The sequence below is a fragment of the Oryctolagus cuniculus genome, chromosome 15 (assembly GCF_051225735.1).
Source record: "Oryctolagus cuniculus isolate XC-2025 breed Fujian yellow rabbit chromosome 15, ASM5122573v1, whole genome shotgun sequence".
Taxonomy (NCBI): Eukaryota; Metazoa; Chordata; class Mammalia; order Lagomorpha; family Leporidae; genus Oryctolagus; species Oryctolagus cuniculus.
In genome coordinates this window covers 38,565,119-38,585,798 of record NC_142881.1, presented here as the reverse complement: position 1 = coordinate 38,585,798, position 20,680 = coordinate 38,565,119, and the positions used below count along the sequence as shown (strand labels likewise).

At 42.4% G+C, this 20,680-nt stretch overlaps 1 protein-coding gene and 1 pseudogene across 4 annotated transcripts in view; both read left to right on the top strand.

Annotated features, from left to right (window-relative positions):
• Nucleotides 1–8,532: 8,532 nt before the first annotated feature.
• Nucleotides 8,533–9,625, top strand: LOC100345614 (UBX domain-containing protein 8 pseudogene; annotated as a pseudogene).
• A 3,074-nt stretch (nt 9,626–12,699) lies between these two features.
• Nucleotides 12,700–20,680, top strand: part of TNKS2 (tankyrase 2) — a 66,136-nt gene continuing 58,155 nt past the window's right edge. For 2 of the 4 annotated variants that reach the window (XM_008270191.5, XM_008270190.5), the window contains exon 1: nt 12,701–13,209. In XM_008270191.5, the coding sequence (XP_008268413.1) occupies nt 13,011–13,209 (199 nt within the window). In that variant the 5' untranslated portion in view covers nt 12,701–13,010. Of the gene's footprint in view, nt 13,210–20,680 lie in introns of all 4 variants that reach the window. The other 2 variants (XM_070057626.2, XM_002718506.6) reach the window with 2 other exon arrangements.

The window sequence follows — 20,680 nt, the reverse complement described above, 5'->3', positions numbered from 1 at the left end:
ACCATGGTATATGCCTCTATTAATCAAACCATCTTTAATTTCTCTCAATAATTATTTGTAGTTTTTTGGCATGATAGTCTTTTTATTTAAAAAAAAAAAGATTTACTTATTTTATCTGAAAGTCAGAGTTAGAGAGAAAGGAAGAGACAGATATCTTCCAACCACTGGTTCACTCTCCAAATGGCCACAACAGCCAGGGCTGGGCCAGGAGATTAATCTGGGTATCCCATGTGGATGGCAGGGAGTCAAGTACTTAGGACATCTTCATCTTTCACTGCTTTCCCAGGTGCATTAGCAGGGAGCTGGATGGGAAGTGGAGCAGCCAGGACTCAAACAGGCACCCATATAGGATGTTAGCGTTACAGGTGGCAGCTTAACCCACTACACAATACTGGCCCCTGGTGCGAGCTTTGTGTATCTATCATTGTATTCATTCCTGAGTGTTTAATGTTTTGATGTAATTACAGATCTTACCATTTGATTTTATTTACAATTATTTCTTGCTGGTATATCAAACTACAAACATTTTAAAATATTTTGGGGACAGGCACGTGTCATAGCAGGTTATGCTGCCACTTGGGATGCCCATGTTCCCTATAAGAATGCCAGTTCAAGTCTCAGTTCCTCCACTTCCAATTCAGCTTCCTGCTTATGCACCTAGGAAGGTAGAAGATGATGATTCAAGCACCCAGGTCTATGCCACCCATGTAGGAGAACCAGATGGAGCTTCTGGCTCTGGGTTTTAGCCTGTTCCAGCCCTGGCTGTTCTTGGCATTTGGGGAGTGAACCAATAGATGGAAGATTTCTCTCTCTCTCTCTCCCTCCCTCCCTCCCTCCCTCTTTGTCATTTCATCTTCCAAATAAATCTTCAACAAAAATTTTATTCAAGTATCTCACAAACTTGCTTAAAGTCAGTCATTAATTCTAAGAGTTTATAAACTCTTTTGGATTTTCTATATATATTATCCTATTATCTGAGGTTATATGTTTTTTTTTTCCTTTTTGGACTGCTGATAGAAGTGTTGATACAAGTGGTGAAGGTAAACTTGTCTCATTGTCCCTCTCTGAGGGGTATCTTTAAGTAATTCACTAATAAATATTATATTTTCTTTAGGTGTTTTAAAAATAGATTCTCCTTATCAGATAAAACATTCTTCCTATTGTTTGCTAAGAGTTTTGAATCATGAATGGTTGCTGCATTGCCAAATGCTTTTTCTGTATCTACTAAGTTGACGATATCACCCCGCTTTTGTTACTGCAGTGAGTTACACTGATTAATTGTCAAATGTCAAACCAACTTCACCAAATGCCAATTTGGTCATAATATATTATCCTTTTTCTATATTGATATATTCAATTTGTGAATATTTTGTTTAGAATGCTTTCTGGTCTATTCTTGAAGAGTTTGGCCTATAATTGTCATTTCTTAAAAGCTTCTTTCAAACTCTGGCACCTCAGGTTATGCTGACTTATTAAAATTAGTTAAAAATGTTCCATATTTTTCTACGTTCTTGGGTGTAAAATTAGCATAACTTCTTCCTTAAATAATTGGAAGAATTCTCTCATAATGCTATCTAGTCCTAAAGGCTTCTTATGGGAAGGCTTTTGAAAATTACAGAGCCAACTTAGTGTATAGGGAACTACACAACATTAGTGTGATGTATATAAAACTGCCTATAAGTACAGCTGTAGTAGCAGCCATATGTTTTACTATATTTTCACTATCATTTAATTCAAAATTCTAGTTTCCATTGCAGTTTTTTACTTGAGACACAGCTTATTTAGAATTATATTGCTTCATTTCCTAACGGCTGAGGGTTTTCACTAACCAGCTGGACCCACTGTGTCAGAGAACAGTCTGCATGATCGCAACCCTCTGAAACCTGCCAAAGCATGCTTTACCTCCCAGCACAGGGCCGGTAGTGGCAAATGTCCCACACCCACTTGAAGTGAACATGTATTGTGCTGCTGTTAAACATGAAGCTACAACTATGTCTGATCATATCTTGTTAACACATTGCTCAGATCCTGTGTACCTTTCCCCATGCTGTGACTGCTGGTTCTGCCCGCTGTTGAGACAGCCATGTTAACGTGTTCCACTTTGTGGATCGCCCTGATTCTCCTAGTTATTCAAGTTTTTACTTCATATTCTTAGAAACTATTTTAGCGGGTGTAGAAAGGCAGGAAATTGTTATCTTTCTGAAGGATTCACTATGTCCTAGGCCATTTGGGCAGCTACAAAAACTACCAACTGAGGGGCCGGCGCTGTGGCTCACTTGGTTAATCCTCTGCCTGCAGCACCGGCATCCTATATGGGTACTGGGTTCTAGTCCATCCCAGTTGCTCCTGGCTTCGGATCAGCTCAGTGTGCCGGCCGCAGCAGCCATTGGAGGGTGAACCGACGGTAAAGGAAGACCTTTCTAAACTCTGTCTCTCTCTCTCTCACTGTCCACTCTGCCTGTCAAAAAAAAATTAAAATTTAAATTAAAAAAAAGATAGCATGGTATTGGAGGAAGAATATTTTAAATCAGTTAAATGAAAGAGAGTCCACAAAGGAACTTATGAATTTATTCAAGCTTGATGTGGCACTGTAGTTGTCTTCTAAAAGAAGCAGCCACTTAATAAATGGTACTAGAACAATGGGTTATCTCTATGGATAAAACATAAAGAAAAGCAATTGAATCCCTAATCACACTATACCACGAAATCAAGTCCAGAGGATTAAAAACAAATGTAGGGGCCAGTGCTGTGGCGTAGTAGGTTAAGATGCAGACTGACACAACATCATCTCCTATGGGTGACAGTTCAAATCCTGGCTGTTCCACTTCTGATCCAGCTCGCTATTAATGTGCCTGGGAAAGCAGCAAAAGATGGCCTGAGTGCTTGGGCCCCTGCCACCCACATGGGAGACCTGGAAGAAGCTCCCAGCTCCTGGCTTCCCTGTTATAGCCATTGGGGAGTTAAGAGATTTCTCTTCTCTCTCTCTCTCTCTCTCACACACACACACACACACACTTTCTATAACTCTGCCTTTCAAATAAGTAAATAAATTTTTAAAACAAAAACTGAAATGTAAAAGACAAAAATTTAAACTTTTAGAAGAAAATAAAGAAAACATTTTTACCATGTCAGGGTAAAGGAGAATTCAGAAATGAACTCACACAGAAACATACACTCTAGATAAAAATATTTATAAATTCAACTGTATTAAAATTGAGATATATTTTCATTGTGATAAACCACAAACTGGGAGATGATTTTTTTTTGACAGGCAGAGTTAAACAGTGAGAGAGAGAGAGAGACAGAGAAAAAGGTCTTCCTTCTGTTGGTTCACCCCTCAAATGGCCACCACAGCCGGTGCGCTGCACTGATCCGAAGCCAGGAGCCAGGTGCTTCCTCCTGGTCTCCCATGCAGGTGCAGGGGGAGATGATATTTTCAACAAATCACTAACAAAGGATTAGTATACAGAATATTGAGGAGTGCCCACACATCAATGGCAAAGGTAAACAGCACAACAGAAAAATCAGCAAAAGACAGGTGCACATTTTCCTGAAGAGGAAATACAAATAGACCATATATACACATTTATGAAAAGATTGTAGTATGATTTAAATGATTGTGCTCTTTCCAAAATTCCTGCTGAAACTTAATCCCTGATGCAGCAGTATGAAGAGATGTGGCCCTTGGAAAATGATTAAGTCCTGAGGGCTCTGTCTTTAAAAGCACGTGTGATGGAAGGGGATGTTCTTCTGCCCTTCAGTCCCTTCCATCATGAGTCTACTGTTCTCCTGGAAGAATCAACAAGGCACCATCACCAGGCACCAAATTTGCCAGCACTCCGATCTTAGACTCCAGAATGGTGGGGAATAAATTTCTACTGTTTATAGATTACCAAGTCTCAGGTATTTTGTTATAGAAACACAAATGGAGGCCAGCATTGTGGTGTAGCAAGTAAAGCCACCACCTGCAATGCTGGCATCCCAGCCTGGGAAAAGCAGCAGCAGAATAGACCAAGTGCTTGGGCTTCTGCACCCACTGAGGAGATCAAGAAGCAGCTCCTGGCTCTTAGCTTCAGTCTGCCGCAGCTCTAGCTGCTATGGCTTTCTGGGAAGTGAACCAGCAGATAGAAAATCTCTCTGCCTCTCTCTTTCTCTGTAACTTTGCCTTTCAAATAAATAAAATAAATGTGTTTTTTTTTAAAAAAACACACACACACAAATAGACTAAGACACTCTGCTTTTTTTCTTACCATCATCATACGTTAAGTTTACAGTTGCATTAAGTACTGTTGTATAATAGATCGCCAGAGCTTTTTCATCTTGCCAAACTGAAACTCTGCACCCATTAAACATGGGTACAACTTTCCATTTTCCCCTCCTAAGAACCACTATTCTCCTTTGTGCTTTTATGACTTTGACTAATTTGGACAACTCACGTTATGACTTGAATTGTGCCTCACTCCACCCCCCAAATTCTCATGCTGAAGACCTAACCCCCAGTACCTCAGAATGTGACCGATCATATCTGGAGATAGGGCCTTTAAGAAGACAGTAGGGTTAAAGGAAGTCATAGATGTAGGCCCTTAATCCAATCTATTGTCCTTAAGAGGATCTGGACACATCAAATAGACACCAGGGATGAGCACACACAGACAGAAGGCAGCCCTCTACAATCCAGGGAGGGGCCTCAGGAGAAACCAAACCTGCCAACACCTTGATCTGAGATTTCTAGCATCCATGACTGTGAGAAAACAAATTTCTGTTGTTAAAGTCACCCATGTCACCCATTTTGTGGTATTTTGTGTTTTAAAGCTTTTTAACTTGAGAGGCAGACAGACAGAGCACCCACCCACTAGGTCACTCCTCAAATCAAACACCTGCAACAGCCTGGGTGGAGCTAGGCCAAAGTTGAGAGCCTGGAATCCAATTCATATCACCACACCAGTGGCATTGACCCAACTACGTGAGTCATTATTCTGCACTAACAAGAAGCAGGGATCAAGAGGAGAGCCAGAACCTAAACTCAATTGCTCCAATATAGGTTGAGGCTATCTTACCTGTTAGGCCAAGCGTCTGCTCTAATTTTGTAGTATTTTATTATGGCACCCTCACAAGTGGAGTCACACAATATCTGCCTGTTCTGTGACTAGCTTATTTCATTGAGCATAACATCCTCAACATTCACCCATGTTGTAGCATGTGACAGGAATCTCCTCATCTTTAAGGCTAAATAATATTCCATTGCTTCTATAGGCCACATTCTGTTTATTCATTTGTCTAGCCATGGACATTTAGGTTGTTTGCACTTCTTGGGTACCGTAAATAATGATACTTTGAAAATGACTATGAAAATAGCTCTTTAAAATCTTGCTTTGCAATAGAGGGTGGGTGCCATTTTGGACATACGTAATGGCTACACCAGCTCAGGGCACCTGGCTATTTAAAAGAAATGTTAAGGGATCTAAAGGGGAGACATACGCTCCAATACAATGATAATGGGGGACTTCAATACCCCACTTTCAGCAATGGACAAATCAACCAAACAGAAAATCAGCAAGGAAACAACAGAGTTAATCAACAATATAACCAAATGGACCTAACAGATATCCACAGAATTTTTCATCCTAGAGTTGCAGAATACACATTCTTCCAACAACACGTTAGAAAGACCATTCACTCAGACCAAGTGAGATTTATTCCTGGTATGTAGGGATGGTTCAACATTCATAAATCAATCAATATGATACAGCATAAAAAACTGGAGAACAAAAACCATATGATGGCCGGCGCCGCGGCTCACTAGGCTAATCCTCCGCCTTGCGGTGCCGCACACCGGGTTCTAGTCCCGGTCGGGGTGCCGGATTCTGTCCCGGTTGCCCCTCTTCCAGGCCAGCTCTCTGCTATGGCCAGGGAGTGCAGTGGAGGATGGCCCAAGTACTTGGGCCCTGAACCCCATGGGAGACCAGGACAAGCACCTGGCTCCTGCCATCGGATCAGTGCGGTGCGCCGGCCACAGCGCGCCGGCTGCGGCAGCCATTGGAGGGTGAACCAATGGCAAAGGAAGACCTTTCTCTCTCTCTCTCTCTCTCTCACTGTCCACTCTGCCTGTCAAAAAAAAAAAAAACATATGATTATCTCAATAGATACAGAGAACACAGCTGATAAAATACAACACGCTTTCATGATGAAAACTCTAAGCAAATTGGGTATAGAAGGAACATTCCTCAACACAATCAAGGCAATCTATGACATACCCATGGCCTGCATCCTATTGAATGGGGAAAAGTTGGAAGCATTCCCACTGAGATCCAGAAGCAGACAAGGATGCCCACTCTCACCACTGCTATTCAATATAGTCCTGGAAGTTTTAGCCAGAGCCATCAGGAAAGGAAAAGAAATCAAACAGATACAAATTGAGAAGGAGGAAGCCAAACTACCCTTATTTGCAGATTATATGATTCTATAAATAGGGGATCCAAAAGACTCCACTAAAAGACTATTGGAACTCTAAGAAGAGTGTGGTAAAGTAGCAGATTATAAAATCAATACGCAAAAATCAAAAGCCTTTGTATACACAGACAATGCCATGGCTGAGAAAGAACTTCTTCTTTTTTTTTTTTTTTTTTTTTTTTTTGACAGGCAGAGTGGACAGTGTGAGAGAGAGACAGAGAGAAAGGTCTTCCTTTTGCCGTTGGTTCACCCTCCAATGGCCGCCGCGGCCGGCGCGCTGCGGCCGGCGCACCGCGCTGATCCGATGGCAGGAGCCAGGAGCCAGGTGCTTTTCCTAGTCTCCCATGGGGTGCAGGGCCCAAGCACTTGGGCCATCCTCCACTGCACTCCCTGGCCACAGCAGAGAGCTGGCCTGGAAGAGGGGCAACCGGGACAGAATCCGGCGCCCCGACCAGGACTAGATCCCAGTGTGCCAGCGCCGCTAGGCGGAGGATTAGTCTAGTGAGCCGCGGCGCCGGCCAGAACTTCTAAGATCAATCTCATTCACAATAGCTATTTAAAAAATCAAATACCTTGGAATAAATTTAACCAAGGATGTCAAAGATCTCTACAATGAGATTCACAAAACAATAAAAAAAAAAGAAGATATTAAAAAATGGAAAAATCTTCCACATTCATGGATTGCAAGAATCAATATCATCAAAATTCCCATATTTCCAAAAACAATTTACAGATTCAATGTGATATCAATCAAAATACCAAAAACATTCTTCTCAGATACAGAAAAAATTATGCTGAAATTAATATGGAAACACAGGAGACCCCAAATAGCTAAAGCAATCTTATACAACAAAAACAAAGCTTGGGGCATCACAATACCGATTTCAAGACATACTACAGGGCAGTTGTAATCAAAACAGCCTGGTACTGGTACAAAAACAGATAGATAGACCAACAGAACAGAATAGAAGTGCCAGAATCCAAGTCTCTACAATCAACTTATCTTTGACAAAAGAACTAAAATCAATCCCTGGAGCAATGACAGTCTCTCCAACAAATGGTGCTGGGAAAACTGAATTTCCACATGTAGAAGTATGAAGCAAGACCTCTACCTTACACCTTATAAAAAAATCCACTCAAGTTGGACTAAAGACCTAAATCTATGACCAGATACCATCAAATTATTAGAGAACATTTGGGGAAGCCCTGAAATACATTGGCATAGGTAATGACTTCTTGAAAAAGACCACAGAGGCACAGGCAATCAAAGCCAAAATTAACAAATGGGATTATGTCCAATTTAGAAGCTTCTGTACTGTCAAAGAAACACTTAGCAAAGTGAAGAGGCAACTGACAGAATGGGAAAAATTATCTGCAAACAATGCAACTGATAAAGAATTAATAACCATAATATATAAAGAGGTCAGAAAACTCAACAACAATAGAATAAATAATGATACTTTGAAAATGACTATGAAGAAGAAATGGGCAAAGGACTTAAACAGACATCTTTCAAAAGAGGAAATCCAAATGGCCAACAGAAACATTGTCGCTCCCCCTCTTCACGGAGGAACGACACTAAACCCTGCGCTGTTCTTTTGTCTGCTCGGCCCTTCCCGGGTTTGCTGCTGGTTCTTCCCAGGTTGGCTGCCGTCCCTTCCATCTCCGTGGAGGGGTGGGCCCCCCTGCCACTTTCCCCACTTCCGCGGGGGAGCGGCACACCGCCGGCCGGCTCTCTCGGGGGCTGCTCAGATGTTATTCGGATATTCCTCTTAGATGTTCCTGGTGCATGTTGTCTCTCTCCTCCTTTATAGTCCTCTTCCACCAATCCCAACTCTGCTACCCACACGCTGAGTACGCTGCTCTCCTCCAATCAGGAGCAGGATCAGCTCCTGCAGGTCATCACTCAAGTTGGCGAGAGGCAGCTGCATAGAAGCTGTTTACTCCTCTCCCAGCGCCATATTGTGGGAGAGCAGATGCATAGAATAAGTCTTAATTCCAGTAACTTAGTCTAGTCCGAGTTGCTCCCCACAAACATGAAAAAATGCTAGGATCTCTAGCCATCAGGGAAATAAAAATCAAAACCACAATGAGCTTTACCTCATCTAAGTTAGAATGGCTTTCATACAGAAATCAACAACAACAAATGCTGGCAAAGATGTGGGAGAAAAAGGTACTCTAATCCACTGTTGATGGGAATGTAAACTGGTAAAGCCACTATGGAAGACAGTATGGAGATACCTAGAAATCTGAATATAGACCTGCCATACGACCCAGCCATCCCATTCCTGGGAACTTACCCAAGGGAGATTAAATTAGCACATGAAAAAGTAATCACACTGGGGGGCTTAAGTTGCCATGGCTTCTCATGGTGTTGTTGGCATTTTTATCCTTTCGGCTCTTCCCCTTTTGTTTCTAAGAGCCCCGACCTAGGAATTAAAGATCTCTTTTTGTGTGTGGCTGAATTTTCTCAGTGTTTGTTCTTCTTACTTAATTATTTCTGTGACTACCTCATGGCTTACCTCATTTACGTCTTCCTAAGTTTATCTGAAAGGTCTTAGAAGAAGAAGAGAATGAGAAAAGGCAAAGACTTGTGAGGAAAAAACAAGAGGCCCAGGGTGAGAAGGCTAGCAGATACATGGAGAATGTTTTAAAGCCTCGCCAAGAAATGAAGTTGAAAAAACTAGAAGAGTGTTTTTATCAAATAACAGGGAAAACCTCGAAGTTAAGCAGTGGACATAAACTTGGGGGCAATGAAGATTTGGTGCTTGAAGATGCAAATCAGACATCTTTGGAAACCTCAAAGAGACACAGCAAGGAGACACAAGCCTCTAAGGGAACCTTTGCAACCTGCCATCCAGCCCGTGCCTAAGCAGATTGTTGATCTACCTGAAGAACCTTCTTCAACAGCTAAAGAAGTGGTCACTGTCGCACTCCAATGTCCAACTGGGAGTGTCCTGATGAGATTTTTTAAGTCATGCAGGGCACAGGTCTTACTTGACTGGATAATGAAAATTGGCCACCACACGTCTCTCTATAGCCTTTCTCAGAAAGCCCGTTAGCGGTAGGAGGCTGGTCCCTGGAGCACGCAGGGATAACCATGGATACTGTGCTCATTGTGAAGAGAAAGAGCAGAGCAACTAGGAGTAGAAGGAGAACTCCCTGCTCTCCATAAACCCAGCACGCCACGCCTTCCAGGACAATCAAGGGATCACATTAAAATCAGGCTATACCTTGACTGAACTCAAGGCAGGTAGCCACTTTACTGATGCCACCTGTGGAAACCAGTCAAAATAAGTGATTAGAAATGGACCGCTCTTTGCCTTCGGTCATTTGTGGGTTGTGCCACCCTGCAGTGCAAGTAGCGAGGCCCTTATTCACTGACATTTTCTCCGCTGACATTTCTCAAGATGTAAACTCAAAGTCCTAGGACTATGTTCAGCGTCTTAGTCTAGTTCAGCACACAGGAACTATTTGCCAATTCAGGGGAACCTTCAGCCTCTTGAATAAGAAAGTCTATTCCTGCTGCTTTCCTAGACATCAAAACCCCAAAGAGGAAAAAAAGAGAGAGAGAGATTTGTACCTACATGTTTATTGAAGCTTAATTCACAATAGCTAAGACATGGAATCAACCCAAATGTCCATCAACTGAAAACCGGATAAAGAAATTATAGGATAAGTTCACTATGGAATACTACACAGCAGTTAAAAAAAATGAAATTCGGTCATTTACAACAAAATGGATGAATCTGGAAAACATCATTCTTAGTGAAATAAGCCAGTCCCAAAGGGACAAATACCATATGTTCTCCCTGACCTGTGATAACTAATAGAGCACCTAAAAGGCAATCTGTAGAAGTGAAATTGACACTTTGAGAAGCAATGACTTGAAAAGCCCTTGTCTTGACTGTTGAGGAACAGGTATTCTTTTTTTTTTTTTTAATAATATTTGTTGAACTCTTAACATAGAGTTAAACATATGTGTATAAAGTCAACTGAAAATAGATCTCAGCAAAAAATGAGAGTGGGAATAAAAGAGGGGGAGGAAGAAGGGTTGGGAGTATGGGGGTGGGATGATGGGCATGGTGGGAAGAATCACCATGTTCCTAAAGTTGTAATGATGAAATGTATGAAGTTTGTAACTGTAAAGCTGTATAGTTCTGCATAAAAAAAAAAAAAAGAAAGATCCCACTTTCAATTTTTTGAACCCAGTGGTGGATCATATGGTAGTTCTATCTTAATGTTTTGAGGAATTGCCACACTGTTTTCCATAATGATATCACCATTTTATAATTCCACCAACAGTGAACAAGTGTTCCAGGACCTGCACATTCTTACCAACTTACTTTCTGGTTTTTTGGTAATAGCCATCCTAAGAGGTGTGAAGTGACTTTCATTATGGCTTTGGTTTGTGTGTCTCTAATGATCATTTGGCATTTTTTTAAAATACAGAGTAAGACCTCTCAGAGATACCATTTACACTCAGCATATCGAAAAATGCATCTGATAATACCAAGAATTGGCAAGGGCAGACATCTTTAAAAAGAAAGAAACACTCTTATATACTGCATACAGTATTAACAATCTTTTCTGAAAAACAACTTGACTTTACTTTGTAACATGAACATTTCCATTCCCTGTAACTCAGCATCACAATTAGCATTTTTTAAACACTGGAGAGGTACATGTTGTTTTACTATGTTATGAAACATTTTTTCCTTATAGGCTGTATTTACTGGGTGAAGACACCAGTTGTGTATCTTACACTGAGGGTAGTGGTCATAAAGACTGAAAACCTGTCTTGCATCCGTGCACCAGGAGAATGTACAGTCATAGCACTATTATTCACGATAACAAAAAAACTGGAAACAATCCAAATATCCAGTTGAATTGTAAATTTGTGGCACGTTCACACAAGGCAACTGTTTTATAAAGCAATGAAAATGAACTCATGAGTCTCAAAAACACTTCAGTAAAAAAATGTTTGCAAAGACTGATATTTTTATAAAGCTCAAGAGTATAAAACTGAAGAAGCAAATGCATAGTAAGTCCAATTAGTAAGCAAGGAATTATAAATAAAAAATGGGAATACATTTGGCAAGCAGGTGAGATGAGGAAGAAAATAGACTCAATCATATGGTAGCACTCCAGCTCTTAGGGGCATTCATGGATGTTCCTTTTATTAATATTCACGATAACCTAAATTTATGCTAAATATATTAAGTACATTTAATATGTAATTTACATACTTACAACAATGTATACTTATAAAAAGGTTTAAAAGTTGTACATCCTCTTCTAGCATAGTAGTGAGTCAACACTCACAAACAAAAACTGGATTTCCTGAAAAACAGGTTGATACAAGGGGAAAATGCTTGGAAGCACGCCAAATGTCAACTTGTATAATTTCATGCAGAATCTACATAAACCTTTCTTTCAGTTTCTTGAGGGAAGAAGACAGGTGAATCAGCCCAACAACCACATCACTACCTTAAGCATGAGAGTGCATTGTGTGCTCTTCTCATGTTTTGTCAGTTAAAAGAAAACAAAAATCACAGCTCACAAAACAGTCCTGGAGGTGTGAAGGCCCAGTGTAGACAACACGGCCGCGGCCACATAAGGTGCGATGTTGGTTTACACACAGGTTCTCTGGTCACCTGAGTTAATAATTACGGGAGAAATAACTGCTCACGGCCTCTCCTCTCAATTTACTACTTTATAATTGGAATCATTTTTCTTTGCTTTTCTGATTTCCTTTAAATTATCTTGGGACAGCTCAACGGAACTTTTCATTAAGTAGGAAGCAGCAGGTTCACTTCTGAGAAGCAGCTAAAAAGGAACAACCAAAAAAGTACTTACGGGGGAAAGGGAAAAGATACAGTAAAGAAAATGGTAAAGAAATACGCCAGGAAAAAGGGACAGTGGGAGCTGAAAATATGGAAATTTGCTCCCTAAGACTTCAAAAAGAATATTCAAGACCCGCGCAAAGCTTTCGAGGGCTCTTTTTCTGTGTCACCACAGCAAAGTCTCCTTTGAAAAGTCCGTGCCTTTTAAATACACCAGCAGCAGGAGTCGTCCGGCTCCAGCAAATCTCGAGACAAAGATGGCGGTGGGACTAAGCCCCTGCTCCTCCCGCTGCCAAAGGCTCTCGCCTCACATTTCCCACAAGCCCCTCCGCGCAGCCCTGCTCGCCGAAACCTGCCCGGCCGATGACCAACCAGTGCGCACGCGCGGGGCGACGTCACGTGCGCTCCCAGGGCTCGACAGAGCTGGCAGGAGGAGCCTCGCCAGCTTCCGCCGCCGCGTCGCTTCAGGGCTCGGACGGCGGATTTGCTTTGCTTCTGCCGCCGCGAGGCAGCCAGGGGTCGCGGAGCCGGGCCAGGGGCTTGCGGCGGCGCGGCCATGGGACTGCGCCGGCTCCGGTGACAGCAGGGAGGCGAGCGGCCCGGGCCCTGAGCGCGGCTCCTTCGGGGGCCCTCGCCCTCCTGCTCGCGGGGCCGGGGCTCCTGCTGCCGTTGCTGGCGCTGCTGCTGGCGGCGGCGGCGGCGGCGGCCAGGATCATGTCGGGCCGTCGCTGCGCCGGCGGGGGCGCGGCCTGCGCGAGCTCGGCGGCCGAGGTCGTGGAGCCGGCCGCCCGCGAGCTGTTCGAGGCGTGCCGCAACGGGGACGTGGAGCGAGTCAAGAGGCTGGTGACGCCCGAGAAAGTGAACAGCCGCGACACGGCGGGCAGGAAATCCACCCCGCTCCACTTCGCCGCAGGTAACCGGAGCCTGCGCCGTCTCGCCGCTCTCCGAACCCCACCTGCGCAGCCGGGCTCGCAGGCCTGGAACCAGGCAGTGTTCCCGACCTTTCCCCCCCGGGGCTCTGATCCTGGCCATCTCGCTCTCCCGGAGTAAGGATTGAGGACTCTAAGGGCGGGGTGAGCGTGCGGCACCCACTGGAAGGGTTTTTTTGTTTGTTTGTTTTCTGATAGGGGAGTGTCGGGCTTTGTTTTGTTTCTCCGTATCAACAATACCTGCACCAACTTCCGGTCTTGCTGCCCTAAAAGGCCTCTTACACACAAGAAAGAATAGGACACGTAGTATACACCGAGTTTGTGATTAGAAAGACCAGTTATCTCAAGAATCTGTTGTTCTTGCAAGTTGCACTGGACTCTTATCAATGCTCTGGGTTAAGGTCTCAAAGGCCTTTGTAAAATGCTAGGTTGTAATTTAGGAAGAGTAGTAATTGGCCGTTGACACATGAGCAGTAATTGGTTTATCAGAGTAGCCAACCATTAGCAAGTTTTTGGAGAGGCTGCAACTGGAAATAAGCAAGTTTGGGAGAAGTGAGTTCTGATGTAGACTCCGGGGTGGGTAACCAACCCCTACCATCACCCCTTCTCCACCTCTTCCCCACCCCCTAAAATTGAGGTGGGAGTAGACAAGAGAAAAAAGAAGGTGTGGGTACCTAATTGCCTCATTCTGAGAATTACTTCTACTATTTACTAAATTCAGTTTATGATATAAGCGTGTTAATTCTGGTTGAAGAATGCAAAAGAACCAGAGACAGAACACAACACTTATTTTCATAAAGCATTTATGTTTTTCACTTTGAAGAAAGTAAATGACTGTCTCTAAACTCAGATAAGCCATGAGTGATTGAAAATGGAATAGGTCTTCATACCTCAAATAATGCTAGTTTTTGTGTGTGTGCTTTTTGTTTGTATTGGAAAAGCAGAGGGATATGTTTTAAAACTACGCTTATTCTAGGGCAGGAGTGATGAGCAGAGAAGGGGCATGAGAAAGATTTGCTCCTTCCTAGACATTGCTTTTACAGTCTATACCAGTTGGAGATTTCTTTGCTCTAGCTGCTTCCCATTGAAAATGCAAATACCACAAGGAGGTGTGCTGTCTTGACCTGTTGCACCTTTGTTAGGTCCCCATTGGGTAGGCTTTAAAAAGAGAAAGTCTGGAAGATTGTAGGGTAGAGAACTAGAGACAGTTGTGTGCCATGAAGGGCGAACACCAAAGTCAGATCTCACTTAGAGCTAGCCATTTTGTCTCACAATTTGGTCATCATTGCCACCTTTCTTCGACTTACTTGGATTGTCCTGTTTGACCATAGTCAACATTTAACCAACTGATTTGGCAAACTGTCCAAACCAACTGATACATAATCCAAAGGGTAGTGTTACTTAGATTATGTTCTCTTGATCTGTGGGATAAAAATAACCAAGGAAGATCTTAGTTGCTACCTTTAAAGAATTTGGTGTATTAATGAGTTCATATCTGGATATAGTAGTATTTAGAGGTTAAGGTTATAGTGTTAGCTTCTCTCTGACCTTGTTCTCTTCCATCATGCCATCTTAGCTTTTGTCCCAACATTTCAAAACTTTTTACACAGATTTCATATTTATTCAGAATGAAATAGGAAACTTAGTATTTTGGGAACCAACCTTAATTTTCCGAAATTATCATGTGTTGGTTATCAGAGTAAGAACCAATGAGAGCTTAAAACATCCTGTAAACTCACATGTGAGAAACTTTATGAAAATTGACTTTGCAAATTTGAATTGTTAGATTAATGAGAGGAAACTTGTTTTTTGAAGTTTTAAATAGCTGTACCCAGCTGTATTTTTTTGTTGTTGTGTGGAGAATACATTTTTACGATAGGTGGAGGTACTGTGTAACTGCTTGACCAAGGAATTCTTGTATTAGAGAGTAACCCTTATCTAGCTTTCTGGAGGTTTTCAGGAAGGCAAGTTTTTATCTTCCCAAGGAACATTAGGAATGAGAAATGTGTGCATAGTAGAAAAGATGAAGAACAAGTTATGAAAACAATTGGCTTGTCTTTTCATCTAAAAAAATTAAAAATAAGTTGGTAGGCAGTCCCACGGGGGTTAGGTTCTGTTGTTGAAAAAGATAGTCAACATAAACAGGAACTTTTCTTCTGTTAGGTGTTTTTAATTATTAAATTACGTGCTTCTAGGTAAGTGACTTAGAAATTTCTTAGAAAAATTACTAGGACAATTGTTTCCTTTTCTTTTCACCCACTGCTTACCCCTCACTGTACAGAGACAGAGGATGTGAATGATTCTTTTTTTTCCCCCCGATACATCACATACTTGTAAAGGCAAGTTGCTGGTAGGGTGTATACAGCTCTAATTTTACTAAAAGCAAGAGTATCTGAAATTTCTGACATTGTAATCCCCTAGAAAACACCAGATTTCAGTAAAGAAGACACTGCCTTTCTGAATTTATTTCTGAAAAAGGAAGATGACAACTTTGGGAGAAAGTCATCTTTGAACCCATCGTAGTCAAAGAAATGTAGAATATTCCTTAGAATCTTAGAAATGCGGAGGGGAACTCATAGCTTAAGAACTCTGTGGCTTGAGAATCTTTATTGGCATATCCAGAGAAGTATCATTAAGTAGAGAAAAACATAAAATCGCTTAATTAGGTTCAAGAAATTTAGGCATACAAATGGTGGAGAGTTGATATATATTCTGTGGAAATGACAAATTGAAGCATGGATGGCAGAGTCCTAGCTGGAAAAGTCTTACATTTATTATATATTTGTAGAATATGTTGTTGTTATTTATTTGTACTATGGTACTCAACTGTGTACTTTGGACCAGTTAGATTGAACTTGGATTATTATATATATTCAATTGTGTGAATTGTGTTTAAGAGGGATTTTTTTTTATTCACAGGAAGAAAGTTGAATTAGATAGAGCATCTGTAATTTGTCATACAAGCAAAAGAGTGACAACTGGAGTTACATATTCTAGAGATGAAAGACTGTTACTGTCTTCAAGTCATGTAGAAGAGTGAGTGGATAATGATTTATGTGACTTTGGCAGTGAAAACTAAGGCCAGTAGGTGAAAGGTTACAAGAAGTCAGACAGCTTTTAACAGTTTATTCTACAGTGGAACTGGCTGGAAGTGTCTAGGCAATGGCTGGATTGGCATTTTTAAGAGATGTTATAGTGAGGATTGCTGTATAGTGGGCTCCTGACCAGGTCATAATCCGACTGGTATAGGAAAGTAAGATGATTCCACTAGATGAAGGTCTTGACAAATCAGCTACCTAGGACATATAGCTTTTGTGATTGCCATTCATACCTATTCCCAAAATGAGGCCATTGAAGACTTCCAATAATTTTTCTTCAGATTCTTATTTATTTAAAAAGCAGTGTCAGAGAAAGGGAGAGAGAAAGAGATCTTCCATCCACTGGGTTACTACTCAAACAGTTGCAACTGCTAGCGCTGAGCCAGGCCAAAATCAGGAGCCTGAATACTTTCACTTGGGTGGCAGAAGCCCAAGCGTTTGGACCATAATCCATAGCCCTCCAGGCATATCTGGGGGAGCTGGACCAGAAGTGGAGCAGCCAGTGCTTGAACCAGCACGCCATCATGGGGTACCGGTGTCAAAGGCAGTAGCTACCCACTATAGCACAACACTAGCCCTTTTTAATAACCTTTCAAAAGTGTTTCCTTCTTTGACTGTGGGCCAGCATATTTATGGGAGCTGTATAGGCTATTGTTTTCAAGCTTTATTTTATGCAGTGGGAAATAATTAAATCCTATGTCAACAGAAAACCCCAGTTTCAAATGAAAGTCAGTCTGTTCAGAAATTTAAAGTTTTTTCTTTACTCATCAAATCTCTTATTAGATCAAAATCTTGAGCTGCACCTTTTCCCTTAGCTCTTGTGGAACTAGAGATAGATGATTTCAGTAACAACCCTCCCAGTGTTCCCCCATTCATACTGTCAGAATTTCGTAACTCCAGAGGCCATGGCATCCTTCTCCAAGTTTCTGCGAGTCTGGCCAGAAAGATAGTGTATCTGTCCCAAGTTGAGATGGGCAGTGGCCCTTCTCTTACATTCCTTATTCTGAAGAAATATGTGTGGAAATAACTTTTATGGATCTCAGTAAACTGAAGTTAATAGTAAAGGAGAAGTTTAAAATGGCATTACTCTGAGAAAGCTGTCAACAGTGAGTCCTGGCTGGATAAGTTAGAGCTTGCAGACTGCTTGGTTATAGCTACCCATCTCCTGGGGCTTGAGGGCTTTTTCTGTTTTGTGACATTTGTGGATGTGTTTTTGTTTGTTTGTTTGTTTAGAGATTTATTTGACGGGCAGAGTTAGAGGTCTTGCATCTGCTGGTTAACTCCCTAAATGGCCACAATGGCCAGAACTGAGCCAATCCGAAGTCAGGAGCCAGGAGCTTCTTCCAGGTCTCCTGCCTGCGTACGGGGGCCCGAGAACTTGGGCCATCCTCCACTGCTTTCCCAGGCTCATTAACAGGGAGCTAGATTGGAAGTGGGGCAGCCAGGACTCAAACCAGCACCCATATGGGATGGCACCCCCCCCTTTTTTTTCATGGTTTTTTTTTTTTTTTTTTTTTTTTTTTTTTGAAAGGCAGAGTTATAGAGGGGTTGAGGTCTTCCATCTGCTGGTTCACTCCCCAGATGACCCCAACTGCCAGAGCTGGGCTGATCCAGAGCCAAGAGCTTCTTCCGGGTCTCCGAAGTGTGTGCGCAGCCCAAGGACTTTGGCTATCTTCCATTGCTTTCCCAGGCCACAGCAGAGAGCTGGATTGGAAGAGGACAGCCAGCTCTCAAACCAGCGCCCATATGGGATGCTGGCACTGCGGACAGCGCCTTTACCTACTATGCCACAGCACCAGCCCCGGTGTTCTGTTTTTTAACTTTTCCTTCTGACAGAGTCTTATCTTTAGAATGGCCTAACAGTGCCTTCTCAACTTCTGAACCAGTTATGTTATTAAAAGCCCATCCTGCCTTTGGGCTGTGAGAGGGGAGCAGGTTAAACTTCCTAAAAGTTGGTTTCTCTGTAGTGACTTTAATTGCCTTGTAGCTTTTTGGAAGCCAGATGAAGGCATGTTTTAATGTAGCAACAAAATAACTTGTTAACGGAGATCATGGTTGACAAAGGCTTCTTAGAACTGCTGAAACATAATATCTAGATGGTAAAGAAATTTGAGGAGAATGATTGACTATTTTTCTTAGTGATCGCGAATCTTTGTATTCTCTGTGACGGACTTACTAAGGATTGATTTGGTTATTTGAAAGGCAGAGCAACAGAGAAAAAGGAAGAGAGAGAGAAAAATCTTCATCTGCTGGTTTGCTACCCAAATGGTCACAACAGCTGGGTTTGGGCTAAGCCAAAGACAAGAACTCTGGCCAGGCCTCCAACATGGTTGGCAGGAGCCCAGATACTTGGGAGATCGTCTGCCTTCCCAGGTGCATTAGCAGGAAGCTTGATCAGAAGCAGAGCAGCTGGGACTCAAAGTGATGCTTTTGACATGTCAGCGTCCCAATCAGCGGCTTAACCTGTTGCACCGCAGTACCTGTGCCTGTGAGTGACTTTGGCTTACTGTTCCAGCAAAGTATTAGGCAAGCATTAAACGAATGTTTATAAGGCCTTACTGTGGCCTTATTCCGGAGTAAATAGAAATGGATAAGATAAAGGATCTGCCATTAAGTGACACACAGTTAATTGATCAACAGATACTCTACATACATACTTCACTGTCAGTGCCTTTTGGCAGATTCATACTCAGTATGATTTAATCAGGATTTTCGTGCATTGTGTTTGGAGATGAATTATCCATAATTAGAAATTAAACTACAATGTGTCTTGGGCATCCATGACTTCTAACTTTAGGATTCTGATTCCATTGTAAAGACATCTTTAGGATATGGAGATTGGCACTGATTTTAAGAATATTTGTGTTCAGGGCTGGTGCTGTGGTGCAGTGGGTTAAAGCCCCAGCCTACAGTGCCGACATCCCATATGAGCGCCAATTCCTATCCCAGCCACTCCTCTTCCAATCCAGCTCTCTGCTATGGCCTGGGAAAGCAGTAGAAGATGGCCCAAGTCCTGGGCCCCTGCACCTGCGTGGGAGACCTAGAGGAAAGCTCCTGGCTTCAGATCAGCTCAGCTGTGGTCATTGCGGTCATTTGGGAAGTGAACCAGTGGAATAGAAGACCTGTCTCTACCTCTCTCTGTAACTCTTTCAAATAAATAAAATAATTCTTTTTAAAAAAAAAAAAAAAAAAAAAAGAATATTCGGCCGGCTCTGCGGCTCACTAGGCTAATCCTCCGCCTAGCGGCGCCGGCACACCGGGTTCTAGTCCCGGTCAGGGCGCCGGATTCTGTCCTGGTTGCCCCTCTTCCAGGCCAGCCCTCTGCTGTGGCCAGGGAGTGCAGTGGAGGATGGCCCAAGTGCTTGGGCCCTGCACCCCATGGGAGACCAGGAAAAGCACCTGGCTCCTGGCTCCTGCCATCGGATCAGCGTGGTGCGCCGGCTGCAGCGCGCCGGCCGCGGCGGCCATTGGAGGGTGAACCAACGGCAAAGGAAGACCTTTCTCTCTGTCTCTCTCTCTCACTGTCCACTCTGCCTGTCAAAAAATAAAAAATAAATAAATAATAATAAAAAAAGAATATTCATGTTCTGCTTAGCCAGTGAGAATATGATCAGATTATACCCTGCAAAGCTAATTTTCTTCAAGAAATGAGTACTAATAGAAGTCCTTTGAACTGTTCTTGAGACCATAAGCATGGGGATTTCATCAGGGATTACTTCTCGGAATTTGGGGAGTGTATTAGACCTAAAGATTTCAACAAACTCCTAACGGTGGAAGATTTTCTTATTATTTAAAGTAGGTACTTACTGACTCCCTTCCAGTAATTTTCTTTGGTGCTAAAATGGCTGCAGAGATGATCAGATTCTGCATTTGCTGTATCAGCATAGCCTGTTACCTTTGTGCACGCGTTGTAGTCCTTACAGAGTGACTTGGAAAACATGCTGATTTCTACTGTGTGGCTCATTAATATGTTGAGGATATATTAATGGCTAGGGAGCCGTGTTGCTACCAGGTCATCCATGTAGAAGTGGTCCTTATCTCAGAACATTGATAACTGTGTAGATAATAATCACTAGAATCATCTACCCATATTCCTTCAGCCAAAACTTCAGTTCAGTACTATATCTAACTCTCATTTCAAACAACCCTCTTCTCTTCTCAGTGGTATTTTTGCAAAAGGTTACAACTTGGTCTTCAAGTAGACCAGCAGTCCTTTGGATCGGGTATCTTTGCAAATGACACTTTGTCCTGTAAAACTGTAGTTTGTCTATAGCTATTTCTATGCCCAGCAACTCTTTTTTTGGAGGGAGTCACCATGTTGATTACTTGAGATGTGCCTATTGCCAGTGAAGAAATC